We start from the raw sequence: 13,974 nt of genomic DNA on the forward strand, positions 1-13,974 counted from the left end.
GACATTTTTTCTCCGTTTGGGATTAGATAGGGACCGCTGAAAAGGACATGGACATATTAATTAGCTGCACATGGAAACGAAGAAGACACAACAAAATCAATGAGTAAAAGAAAATGACTTGCATGGAAAATTCAAATAGGAGTCCACTAAAAAGCGAGAGAGAGGAAATAGCACCAAAGGTCCCTTAACTTGGTAGGTGTAACACTATAGTCCATAAACTTGCAAATCGTCCATTTGACACCCCTAAACTTGGCAAACGGGAACATTTTCAGTCGAAATCATGTTTGATACCTCTTATGTGACATGTGGCAGCTGACATGGCAATTATTAAACTCAAAGATTTTTTTACCAAGCTTGTTGCTCAAATTTTTTCCAAATAACCTCATAAAGTTTCTCTCCTTTTTCTTACGGGCTAGGCCTCTTTTTCTTTATTTCCCCATCCGAGCTATGGGAATTTCCTGTTATTTCCAAATACCTAACTAGTGTGTTAGCCATGACGTCGACAGGGAATAAACTTGCCATTTTCTTTTGTGCAAAATCATGTGTGGTCGGGACTCTTGGACTCACGTACATAAGCTTGAGGTTAGCGATTTGGGAAATATTGAGAAATCTCTAATGGGGGGTATTTGGAAAATTCCGAAGATGCAAGTTTGCTATAGAAATTTTCCTCGAAACTTTCCTAATAGCCATGTCAGCCTTCATGTGGCACATTTGAGCTTAAAAATGTGTGATTTGGACCAAAAATGTTTCTATCCACCAAGTAGGACGCCAAGTGCACGATTTGCAAGTTTATGGACTAATCTGTTCCCACCTACCAAGTTAACGGAACTCCGGTGCAATTTCCTTAAAAAAATACATGCCATGATCTCTTGAGTGTTGATTAGTTGCACATGTCGACAAAGAAGAAAAATAAAACCAATGAGTATTTTTTTAAAAAATATTGCAATTATTCACACGGGAGTCCACTAAGAATTGATGACATGATCTCCTCCAAAATAAAAAAACAATACTCCCTGCATCTCATATTAAGTGACTTTCTATTACATGTATCTAGATGTATTTTAGTATATATATATACGTCCATATTTAGACAAATTTATCACTTAATATGAGACGGAGGGAGTAGATAACATGATGTTCTAGATAGAGAAATAAGGTGTTACGTGAGAAAATGTCCAGTTTTTGTCCAAGTAAACGTTCAAGGATCTCATCTGTTTACACTTTAGGCGTTGTGCATAAAATTCAATTGAACCATTTTTCCTTGCCGAACTAAAGCTGAACGCCGAGTCAACACCCTCCCTTACGTTGTACTGACAAAATATGACATATACTCCGTCTCCGATTGAATACTTGCACTACCATTCTTCTTCCAATTTTAGTTTGCAATATTTAATGGAATTTGTTCCACATCAATGTACTCCCTACCTACTAACCCTGGTGCTAAAAAACGGTCGACCAGTTACTACCACCTGATTCTAGGAGCCTTCGCTAATAAGAAAGAGATTTTAGGAGCCATTAATCATTCCTTCGTCATTCAAATACTCGCATCACAGCAACAGATTCAGAGACCTGTCCATTCACGCCGGCCCCAGAAATTGATTCGAGGCCACTTAATTCGGCCATGATTCGCATAACGATTACAACATCTCGATGTGATATTCTGGAGCCCGACTAAAATATTTCCGTTGGTGCCGCCGTGGATAGCCCCAACACTCCAACCATCCGGCAATTTATTTTCTTTTGGGTGCTGTTTTGTCGTTGGTGCCAGTTTAGGCATAGTGCACGTACCTAACGCTCGGCTGGGAGAGCCCCCGAGCAAAGAAGAAAGAGGAACCTAGATTTCAGTGGCCGCTGTTGTTGTTGGCCCGGCCGGGAGGCATCAGATTTGGATGGTGCGCAGAGCAGCTGAGCGCAAAGTTCCCAGGCACCGAAAAGTTCTGAAAATAACTTGGGCATCTGGCACTCGGACACGAAAGCAGTTTTCCATGCATTCTGTTTTTAGGCTTCAGAGTTCAGAGTTCGTCGGCTGAGAAGAGGAATGGGTCGATGGACGTCGCCTGTCCCGCCCGCCGTGCAAGGCGTGTCTGAAATTAGCCTGCGTAGCAAACTTTGGTACTTGGATGTTTTTTACAAGACCTCCCTTGCTTACTTAGGTGCTAGTTAAAGTCCAAGGACGTCGGTTGATGTGAGGTCTAATTAAACACGAGATCGAGCTGGGGCAGCACGACGGGATTGGCGTGAGAAAAAGATTCCGTCGTCGTCCATGACGTGAACCCTACGGGCAAGTAATCGCGATGAGATCCACGAGCTGAAAAAGGCGGAACCGAAAGACCGGCGCCGTAGCATCTGTTTCGTTTGGTCGTCGTCAGGCACCGAATCGACGGCCGTGCCGTTGGGGTCGGCGTCGTGTAGGAGATTAGTAGGAGCCGGATGCTTTCCTTGTGCTGTGCGGTCTGGAGTCTGGACGGCGAATCGTGTCGTCCCCATGCTTTTTGCGCTTCCTGTTTGCGCGGTTGGGCGACCCGTTCCGTGTGATTCTTCTTCTAGCTGGTGGCCTGGAACCGGAGGCGTGGGACAGTGGGAGACCGAAAGCTTACGCGGGCACGATGGGAAATTTGGGCCTAACTTTGCCTGATGCACTTTCCCCCGCTAGGTAGTGGGCCTAGGTTAATGCCCGGCCTGAATTTGCTCTGTTTTCCCCCTTGAATACACGGCCCATACAGCATATGTCAGTGTCAGTTCTCACTTCTCTTCAGATTATGGCCCATCTGACCAGGAAAAGGTACAGGCGCAGAGAAATTACTTACGGTTATGCTAAAAAAAAAACCCCTTACGGTCCAGGCCCAAACGCAGTTTTCCTACTACGCTCTTTTTTCTTCTCTAGCCAGTGACGCTCTTCGTTTACAAAAAAAAAAGTGACGCTCTTCTTGCCTGTTGAAGTGTGAATTGTGCAAACCCCCCCCCCCCCCCCCCCCCCCCCCCAAATCGTGAAGATTGGAGTGCCCCACGTACGTGAAGACCTCCCCTCAGCACACTCACACAGGGGAAAAAAAAGGGATGCGTCGGTGACACAAAGGAAATAAAAAACAGAATTGCAAGTTTGGTCCAGAATCTCCTTTTCATTCATTTCAAAGTATTGATATCGCCTAGCTAGCTTTTCTACAGCTTGCTAAATGCCTAAATTCAACGGCACAACTGCACATAATTTTTTTGTCAAATTGCAAATACTTTTCCGTTCTGAAAAAAAAAAGACAAGAGAGGAAAGACATGGACGCAACGAAGCGACGGTGAGGCTCTAGTCGTCGAGTTCCCGAGTCCACTGCAGCCCACGTTGTGTGCTCCCTCTCCACACCTCCGCCGCTTCCGCCTCCCACTGCCCATGCACCCCTCCGCGGCGGCCACCGCCGCCTTCCTCGCCCCCGCCGTTGCGGTCTCCAACCGCCTGGTTCCGTTCCGGCGGGCGAGGTGCTTCACTGTACGCTCCGTCGCCTCCCCACCCGTCCCCAAGCCCGCATCCTCGCCCTCCAAGGTGAGATCGCCTGACAATTACTAGGCGCGACATTTTCTCATTGCTGTGCCTGGCTGCCGGACTCGAAGTTCATCGGAGTCGTTGTATTGAGTAGTCGAATAATCGTTGAATAAGCTGCGAATCCTAGCGCGATTGAGATGCTTCAACTTACTTGACGCGAATTTAGATCTCGAAATGTTTGGTAGGTTTCCAGTTTTAAGAAATTCTTATATTGCTTCAAAAATTAAAGCCTAACCAACGCTTTATGGACATAACATCTGGCACCTAAATGTGACGATTGCTGCCATGCACTGCTTATGCTAGCAAAAATTTGGGTTGAATTTAAAACTGTGTTGTGAAGTAACATACAGCATATGTGCCATACCTGGGGTGGTTTAATTGCTGCTATGCACTCTTCAGTTGAAGCGAAGAGAGGGAGGGAGATTCTAATGATCATTGATCAGATACCTGTTCAGAAAATGGACCTCCACATTATGCATCCTGCCACACAATATCCGTCATTCTCAGTAAAAACCTAAAAAAACTCTTGACCTTACTGCCTTTAACTGTTATTTCAATTCACTGTGAGTTTATGATGCTTGTCGCAAAGATTAATATTTGCAAAGACTGACCAGTTTAAGCTTGTGCAAAGATGTTTTACTTTTAGAGAAGACGCTAGACTATATCTATGATCCATGTTATGCTGAAGTTAGTACTAATATGAAGTACGATTACTGAAGTTTGTGATTTGTCAACCTGTCAACCGTCAGATAATTGCTAAATTTATTTCCTTCATGACCCGTTAGCTACGTGCTTACTCAGCTAGAAACTTGGAGTCTTGTACAAGGAATGTCAACATGGTCCAATGTGGATTGTAACTTATCAACAAAGGGGCTAAGTTAGATCTTGATTATTGGACCATGTTGTGCTGAACTTAGTACTAATATGATCTATTGATTACTTTGTGATTTGTCAACCGTTGGAGTGGTACTCCCTCCGATCCATAAAAAGTGTCACCCACTTAGTACAAAATGGGCGACACTTCTGTGGATCGGAGGGAGTATCATGTTTATATCAACAGATTTCACTATAACAAAAATTTGCCATGGTTAAAGTTCTTAGTGAATTTTAATTACTTGAGTGGCAAATATCTCAACATTGGACTTTTACAATCGAGAGATGTTGACCATGGTCATATGAGCAATTTTCTATTTCTTTTTGTGGTACTATCTGTGCTATAACTTTATTGGTATGATTTTCTAGACTGGCAAGTGGCAATGGACGTTTGAGGATAAACCAGTAAGCGTTTACTATGAGGAACATGCACAGGAGTCAGTTGAGAATGTGAAGAACATCCTTATGATCCCTACAATTTCCGATGTTAGCACAGTGGAGGAATGGAGGGTGGTTGCCAAAGATATTGTGAAACAGAAAGGAGAGATCGGTTACCGTGCTACTATTGTTGATTGGCCTGGTCTGGGTTATTCAGACAGGCCTTCACTGAACTATAGTGCCGATGTGATGGAGAATTTTCTGGTTCAGCTACTGAATTCACCAAATAGTCCCGTGGCAGATTCAGGTAAATCAGATTTTACCCTTTCAGTGGATTGTCAATCTTCACTGTAAGTGACTTCTATATCTAAATAAAAGCCCCCCACTACCTGATTTCTCTCAACATGCAAACATGCCACCTCAGCAGGCGCACCACATTGCCATGCAAACAATGCCACCTCATCAAGTCATGTATGTCTTTTTTTTCAAGCCATGCATGTATTCATTTACATTTTGCATTAACCTCTCAATGCAAACCATGCCACCTCATCAATTCAATCATGTCTTCTTTTTTTCAGAAAAGTTTTCTCTTTTTATACATCATTTGGTCACATACTTCTTAGGTTTTATTGTTTCTAAATGTAAAGCAAGAACACTTTTACATTTTCCCCCATTAGTTTTAGTTAATTTTAAGCATCTATTTATGCATTTGTTTCAACACGGTTCTGCAGCAACGCGCGGGACATCATCTAGTTTCCATTAGAACTTGTACCTGATTCTCTCCAATTGACCTTGGTTACGCCTATTTACGAATATTACTATTTGTTCGTCTAGCTTTTAATGTTATTCTCCTACTTTACCTGCATATTTTATTGTAATCATTGTTGTAAAAAAAAGGATATCTGGTTCAGACTGCTCATTGGTTCAACCTGAGTCCAGAACTTGTATTTACTATGCGCAAAATAGTGTCTCCAAGTTTATCGTTACAGCCAACTTAGCAAGCTAAGAATTAAACTGGGGGAGTACACATGCTGTATTGAAAGGATAATTACTGACCGAATCCGTTTCTGAATCTGACGGTATAGGATGCGGGAAGAGAAATAGCTATCCGGTTGGATACGGTATACAATATGGTACAAGCGTTATCCGGCAGATACCAAATTATCCAAAATTACGATCGGATAATCCGACACTAATAAGCCGGATAGTATCCGTTTTTCTTGTTGCAGCTATGTTCAAACTTCCAATGTGTATAATACTATACTGATGCTTGCCACGGTTTGGTATCTGGGTCCAACATAAAGGATTATAAACTTATTAATTATTACTAATATGCACGCACTATCTGCCCATCATTATCCGTTTCGGTCCGGCATCGCTCCGTACCGCTTCCGAATCCGACAAAAAATATGGAATAGGATATTAGGATATGGTATGAGTACTATCTTATGTTAGTAGTTAGCAGGCAGAGTAGCAATGCAGTTTAAAGAGAGCTTAAATGTTCATCAGAACAGTTGCGTACACAACGGAAATGTTATGCTAACGTATTCCAGTTGGCTGATGTTTGTCACATTGATTGTGCTTGCCAGTTGCCACTGTTGTTTTGAATTCTTTAGTTGTATGCAATTTGAAATTATCATTATGTTTGAATGTCAGTATTCAGTTAACGCTGTTTTCTAATGTCCACACCATGTTCAGATGGTGAATTGGTAGTTGTTGGAGGTGGGCATGCAGCAACGATAGCAGTCCGTGCTGCTGGGAAGGGCCTCATCAGGCCATCTGCTATTGCTGCTGTTGCACCTACTTGGGCTGGACCACTCCCCATTGTATTTGGCCGAGGTTCTGATATGGAAACAAGGTACTACTGTGCAAGTTCTTTTGATAATTACTACCTCCTATCCCAAATGCAAGTCCTTTTAGAATGTACCAGTCAAACAGTTCTAAGTTTGACCATCTATAAAGAAATAATTGCTAGCATCCAAAACATGAGATTGATACAGTGGTGGTGCTACGTGCAAACTGTGATGTCAATTTTTTATGTCAACTGACATCTCAACTTTGCCAAAACCCATATATGCCAAGTTTCTTGGTCTTTGATACATTAGTCCTCAAGTGTTTAAAGCAATAATATGCATTGGTGTCACAGGCCTCAGGTCCTAGCACCACCACTGGGTTGATTAGCTTGTTATTTACTATTTGATTCGGAGTAGTAGTCAACCTAATCATTGACGAGGGTACAAAGTACAAGTTCGCTTAATACATATTGTTGGCATGGTTATGGGACGATGCTGGCACTAGGCTGGAGGACACAAAATTAACTGATGACTAAGGGACTGTCGAAGATCTGCTGAGGTACATTTGAAATGATAGAAGTTGTTTTTTCATCATCATCTGTTGCAGCTGGAAGCCTGCAATTCCAGGATTCAGTAACAAAACTGAACATTTAACCATCTCATGCAGTGCTTAGTAGATACATTAACACAATCTTTTGGACATGCAGATTTCTCTATTTTCAGAAAAGCATTTATTTCTCTAATAAACAAATCACGGAAATTGATTTTTCACACTCTGGAGCACACTCAACTACAATTAACCATCCACCGTGCTCAGTCATCTCGATTAGCTTAGAACACATACCGAGGTAGAATAACAGTACAAGAAAGGGGGCAGCTAAAACAGGAATTGGAAGGAGAGAAAGAAATAAAAAACCTGGATCTTTCCGAGGGTGATCGGGGCATGGGGATTGGATCTCTCCCATCCTACTCCGTGCAGAGGTAATCTACAGAGTACCGATATCACAAAATCCTACAATTATTGGAAGGAGGAGGAGCTGATGGAGAGGAGGCAGAGACTTAGTGGAGAGAACGAAGCTGCTGTCGTTGCTGTCGGAGGAGGCGTCGCCCCGTGACTGGAGAGAAGGTGACTGCGCACCGCAAGTTGCGCAAAGAGTAGGGCACGCCGGAGACGATGAGGTCGCTGAGACGGACGGGTAGCGGGCAGCCCCGCCCCCTCTGTCACCGCAGTATTTTTTTCGACCTGCGTGGATTGATTGCACGGTTCAGAGAAGATGTTTTTGCAGCCGGTGGATTGAAGGGGATTGGGCCTCAACCAAACACGCAAACAGTCGATACCCTGGAATACATCACGGCCAGGTTAAGCCATGTGGTTTGGGCCGGGATCCTGGCCGGTAAAGGCCTAAGCAAAGAAGGCCTAAGCAAAGAAGGCCTAAAGGGGAAAGAAAACAAAAGGAGCAAAGAAAAGGAACCCAAAAAAAAAAGGCTCCTAGGGTCTACTTTAATAGACCCTCTTTGACCACTTCTGAACTGTGCAATTTGTGATATGCTCAACATTAGGTGGTAGTGGAGTTTACCACTTTACCTTGTGCTAAGAGATTATTTTAGGATATTACCACTACCAATGCACATTTCTAGGTTTTCAGCAACAGTTACATTTTCCTGTGCTTTCTTCCATGTATAGTTTTTAAGACACTCCACTTACATGCTTCATGAATGTAGCACATATATATTTCTTAACCCTTTCCTCATAATATTTTGTTATTCGTGATGTATGTCATTTGTCAAGGGTGCATATGCAAAAATGTGCTGGGCGAGGATACCAAAAGTCTTCAGGTTGTTAAGTAGTCAAGACAATAAGTGGTCCCGGACAGCTACTGGATGCAACATGACTAGTAGAAATACTCCCATTTGAACATCGTTATAGGGACCCTGACTTTCCATATGCTGGCTGAAGCCTGCTTTGCGTACCCCATGTTGCCATTTGTTCTATAGTGTACTAGTGTTCATGTTGTCAGTAGTTGTATTCCGTGCGTTTACTGGTATTGGAGTATCTCATTCAAAGAACAGGAAATATGCTAGGTGGTTTAGTACTAAACAGTAATGCAACACTGCTTTTGCATACAAATCTTTTCATTCATATGCAGTTTGTAGGTGCCTAGGCCCCACATCTGGGATGCAATTGAGAAAATGTTTGTCGGTACCATCGGGTGTGTCCTATGCCAGTTATTCCGTGAGTAATTTGTCCCTTGGTTGCCATCATGAAGAATGAAGATGTCTACCTTGTTACACAGAGAGAGTACCAGTAGCATAGTTAGCAGGCATTTATTTTCCAAATCGGTGCTATGTCTTAATGAGCAAGTAGATTATCAATTCTGTTTTCAGCACTTGGTTTCATGCTAAATTGCTGATATATATGTACTTGGTGAAACGCTTTTGAGAAACATGATTGGTGGAAATGATACAGTACAAGTGGTGGTGTGGATAACTCATAATATGATCACCCCTGCCAGCCGCCTTTTACAGATATCACAGCCTATTACTATGCTTAAGATGCAAACTCACTGGTGAAAATATTTTTCAATTGTTTATAACAGGTATGGGCTTCTACGAGGAACACTCAGGGCCCCAGCTATCGGCTGGATGATGTACAATGTGCTGGTGAGCAATGAGAAGTCCATACAGTCTCAGTACAAGTCCCATGTCTACGCGAACCCTGAGAATGTAACTCCGGATATTGTCGAGAGCCGCTACGAGTTGACAAAAAGAAAAGGCGCTCGATATGTCCCTGCTGCCTTCCTGACGGGCCTTCTTGACCCTGTCCAATCCAGGGAAGAATTCCTGCAGCTGTTTGCTAAATTGGATGGAGATATCCCAGTTTTAGTGGTATCGACTTCAAATTCTCCCAAGAGGTCGAAGGCCGAGATGGAGGCTCTCAAGGGCGCCAAAGGCGTGACCAAATTTGTGGAGGTTCCGGGCGCGCTTCTGCCGCAGGAAGAATATCCCTTGGCAGTTGCAGAGGAACTCTACGACTTTCTGCAGGAATCATACTCGTCAATAAGATGAATTGCGACATGTGCGGAAAACCACGCCGGAGTAAAGCCCCACACACTGACATACACATACCATTATCATCTTTCTCCAGTGAATCCATCGACGTGCCATATTGTACTGGACTACTGGAGCTTTTAGTAACAGCAAAGCATCATCACTTCCTGAGTACCACAACACAGCCAAGCCTGTTTTTGACAGAACAGGCTATACATGCGTACAGCTTCAACTTGTGTAAAGTATACCGCCCTGACCAATAATTGCAGTTCACTCCTAGGCGCATCTTCGTGGCTCCAGTTTTTTATCGCATCAAGCAAGCCTAACATTACATCATCATCTGGTGGGCATTTCATTCATTGGACATGACGGCAGCAGTTCTTCCAAGTCTGGTTTGTACCCATTGATGGCAAAGTACAAGCTCTAGGACTCTGGTCTTCCAGCACAGGTTAAACGTCTCTTCTTACTCCTCTCGTTCCCGACCTGTACATTTCAACTGTGGCGACGGGCGTACGTGCCGCGGCAGCGTTGTCGAGGCTCTTTAGCCGGCGAATCAATGCTTCAGAAGCTGAGAGGTACGTGCTCCTGGAACCAGAAGCCCGCATCGCATCGTAGTACTACTACATGAAGATTCTGACCAAATCATTGGAGCATGATCCCAGCGGTGCCCGTGCCGCGGCTGCTATCAATGCCCGCATTTAGTGAAGCCTCCCGAAGCCAGCACGCAACCTCCTCACCACTCGCGTCTTCGCCAGGTCCGGTAGCTAAATGCCGCCGGGGCCTATGTCGGCATGGTCCACGGGTGACGTCGCTGTCGAACAGGCGCCTACGTGGCAGGCTGGACAGCGAGAGGGGGCATTCAAGGGGGCGGAAAGGGAAGCCGGAGTGGCAAGTGAGGTGTCCCAGTTCAAGAGGTGGACTTTTCCGTGCTCCGGTGACCTGCGGTTCATCTCTCACATGACTACTCCACGCTTAATGGCGGTCCATGTAGAGTGGGCACTGGACAGTGTGATCACAGTGCCGTAACATCATCATCATCGTCATCCGGGTATTGCCCGCAAGATAGCTAGGCAGGGTACCGTCTTCGGGTGTCCCTCCATGGATTGGACCTTTGGTAGTGAGATTATGTATGCGTGTCCCGATGCATCTCTTCCCCGGCCCCTTTCTGGCTGCGTTGCGTAGAGTGGCTGGCCCTGCAGCTGCAGGCAAACTGACGATACCACTGAGGCACTGACTAAAACATCAGCCGTTGGAGTGGAGTGGAGTATGTCTTGCACGAGCCAAATCACCGGAACGAGGGAATTTTGGGCAATCTGGAAGTGCCAGCGCACACTCATCTTTTTCCTCGGACTGTTCATTTCGGTTCTCACCATACCATAAGCCGAAAGAGTGGAGTGTTTAACCGTCACAAAAGAGCGTCAGTTTGGTAGCGATGCGTCTCCGGAAAGTCCACCGCGGGCAGGGACATGATCATCGACGGACATCAGGGCATGAGATCATCGACGGACATCAGGACATGAGATCATTGTGTGCGACCTTGCCAGAGCCCCACCGACTCCTAATAATTCCAAGTTTGCTTTGCGATCTTAAAGGCCTTTTCTGGTTACTCCCGTCGTCTCGGCGCAAGACGGCAATTCCTACTGGCCGAGTTCTTGTTCATCACATACCTTTTTTCGGTCCCATGGCTTCAGATGACTCTGCTTTGGCATGTAAAGTATTCTCGTCAAGCTAATGTGAATTGTGATAGCCCCAATTGTAGGGGATGAGCAGGTGCGTCACTTGCTCCAAAAAGCACAATTTTTTTAACCTTTTTTTTTCCAGAGAAGAGAGAAACTTTTCTATAACCGGCAAACCGTTTTTTAGAGCAATGACCTACCTTTATTGATTCATAAAAGAAAGTACAATAAATCAATACAATTAAATGAACATAAACACCGAAGATTCTCGATAAAAGCTCCATCATGGTCCTTCAAAATCAACACCTCTAGAGCCATCCTTCATATCTTGGCGTTACGCCAGGTTGGTGATGAAATTGCAGAACATTATATTTGCACAAGTTGGACTAATCTTATAAGTTTTGAAAAGCCGCATGAGCCGACCACTTCAAATCGTGGGAATCGTTGAGCACACTGTGGTTGTGGACATACGCTTTGCAAGACAAGTTGTAAAACCGCTACTCCATCCATGAATCGACAAGAAAAAAGGACCAAGAACATAAATAACAAGTCACGAGAATCACTAACTTCATGGAGTAGGCTGTGGCACATACAACAGAACGATGACGGAGTCAGAACACCAATCTTCTAGACAAAGCCATCTTCACCGTCAAGATGCCGTCGCAAAAACAAACAAACCTAACAAGAGAAATATCAAAACTAGATGTCAAACGTTAATCCATATTTCCCCCGTCTTTGAAATGCTAGATCGGTCCTTAGAGACAAGGGAAATCGTCAGCGATCAAAGTCTTCTTCAAAAATGGTTGTTAGGGTTTGGTTTCTGCTCTCTGTGTAACTGCTGAATCTTCTGATCATTAGTAAACCATTTTCTTAAATACATTTCCTGACGAGACACAATAGACATAACACGATAAAGGTGAATCAATTCCTAGTGATGTCAAAACGGACATATACCAAGGAGAGTTACCTTACAACTTTAAAACCGTTTAGAAGTGCAGAACTCGACATTTACTCCGTGAAGCAGAAGACGCATAAGCCGTTGGTTACAATCCAACTAACTACGTTTGATGGTGATTTCAAAAGCTACATTTGATGGCGGGACGCAACCGGACAAGCGGGGATAGATGCATCGTAACATCAAAATGTACAGAGAAGAACTACTGTCCGAATCTGAGAGTTGATGAGTGTATTGGTATAAGTTAACACCATTTAAGAAATGGAGCACTCAATATTTACTCCATGAAGCACACCGGTTTTTTTTTTGAACCGTTTGTCGTCAACAAAATGTTGCATGTTAATTTGAAGAATACTCAAGACTATGCCCAAGGCGTCTAATTTTTAAACAGAAGCTTGAATCTTAGTCGACAATATCAAAGCCTTCAGATTATATCTAAATGTCATTCCTAGTCCTTCCTTCTATCGTTCGTTCTGAATCCTAAAAAAACACAGAGCAGATCCAACGGCTAAAAATCGAATAATCCCTAACTAATAATCAAACGGAGACTTAGACATAGCAAAATCAAAAGAATTGTGTATTTAGGATCATTTTGGTATTGCTGAACCGTGCTGCCCTGAGTTATTTTATACTTCTCTGATCCTAAATTCTTGACTCAAATTTGCCCATATATGAATGTTTCTATTCTTAAAAAACGTGTACATACATGTAATATTTCGACAACAATTTTGGATCGAAGGAAGTAATTTGCCGTGACAAACACACACGAAAGTAGGAAAAAATTGATTAGCCAAACACGATAATAGCGAAAATCCGGTGGAAAAAGGATCACGATAATCCACCAAACGAAGCCTTAATTAAACTGTTCACGACAATCTTCTCGAAAAAAAAAAGTTTAGGAGCACGAGAAACGCAAATCGCCATTGACTCCACGGCACACACGGAAGCAGCTGGTCAACATAAGTCACCCCGGCCGGATCCGTAGCGAGATGCAGCCTCCTGGGCGCGATCAGCTCATCAGCATCGGTCGGTCGCTTTCGGCTTTTCAAGTGAAAAGCGCGCGGCGCCCTCATTGGCCATCGCATCGGCGGTTCGTTCGACACGTCCGGCGCAGCAGCCACGCTAGCTTGTTCGATGTTTTCACACTTTGCCCGGTCTCTCTCCCGTGCCTTTCGCGAAATCGCGAGCCGACAGATGATCCACGGGTCCTTTTCGTTCTGTTATATCCTCCGTGCGCCGCATGCTGCTTTCCCATTGAAATTCTGTTGACAAAGCTGAGTTCTTTTTTTTTCTCGTGGAATGGTGGAGAAATACTCTAATCGTAGACACCTCTGGTTTAGTTTTAGGCTCAAATTTATTGGTGAAGGCCCAAAAGACAGGCACAGTTGCACACTCAAAAATAGAGGGGAAAAAAGTCGAGAAAGATTAAAATGCATCAACGTAGTGGTCGAGCTTGCGCCCTTGTGTGGCTCGGTCAGTTAGATCGATAGTCTGACAGGGGTGGAGCAACCGTCTGGCCAAACCGGATATCAATAGTTATGATTAACTGAATTGTTGTGCCCCTTCATATTCACTCATAAATTCATAGTCAGAACTCAACTTTAGAGACCATGAGCGCCGTGCATTGACCATCAGAGAGAGTACATGCATATTTTGTTGCTCTGATCAGCCATCAGTATGTACTGTAGATGACGCCAATATTAGCGAGCAGACCATTAAAAA

General features: G+C 43.9%; 1 protein-coding gene across 1 annotated transcript; it reads left to right on the plus strand.

Annotated features, from left to right (window-relative positions):
• The first annotated feature begins 3,275 nt into the window (after nt 1–3,275).
• Nucleotides 3,276–9,906, plus strand: LOC100836082. The gene is made up of 4 exons (XM_003578065.4): nt 3,276–3,529; nt 4,772–5,087; nt 6,479–6,638; nt 9,171–9,906. The coding sequence occupies exons 1-4, from the start codon at nt 3,380–3,382 to the stop codon at nt 9,637–9,639; spliced, it is 1,095 nt and encodes a 364-aa protein (XP_003578113.1). The 5' UTR covers nt 3,276–3,379; the 3' UTR covers nt 9,640–9,906.
• Nucleotides 9,907–13,974: the final 4,068 nt, after the last annotated feature.

This window comes from Brachypodium distachyon, chromosome 4 (assembly GCF_000005505.3).
Source record: "Brachypodium distachyon strain Bd21 chromosome 4, Brachypodium_distachyon_v3.0, whole genome shotgun sequence".
In the NCBI taxonomy this organism is placed as follows: domain Eukaryota; kingdom Viridiplantae; phylum Streptophyta; class Magnoliopsida; order Poales; family Poaceae; genus Brachypodium; species Brachypodium distachyon.

What these genes read in the sequence shown, in the direction of transcription:
- LOC100836082 (XM_003578065.4), top strand. Translation starts at nt 3,380, where the DNA reads ATGCACCCCTCCGCGGCGGCCACCGCCGCCTTCCTCGCCCCCGCCGTT. An exon ending in TAGTCCCGTGGCAGATTCAG is followed by an intron (nt 5,088 to 6,478) that starts GTAAATCAGATT and finishes CACCATGTTCAG; the next exon opens with ATGGTGAATTGGTAGTTGTT. An exon ending in GGTTCTGATATGGAAACAAG is followed by an intron (nt 6,639 to 9,170) that starts GTACTACTGTGC and finishes TGTTTATAACAG; the next exon opens with GTATGGGCTTCTACGAGGAA.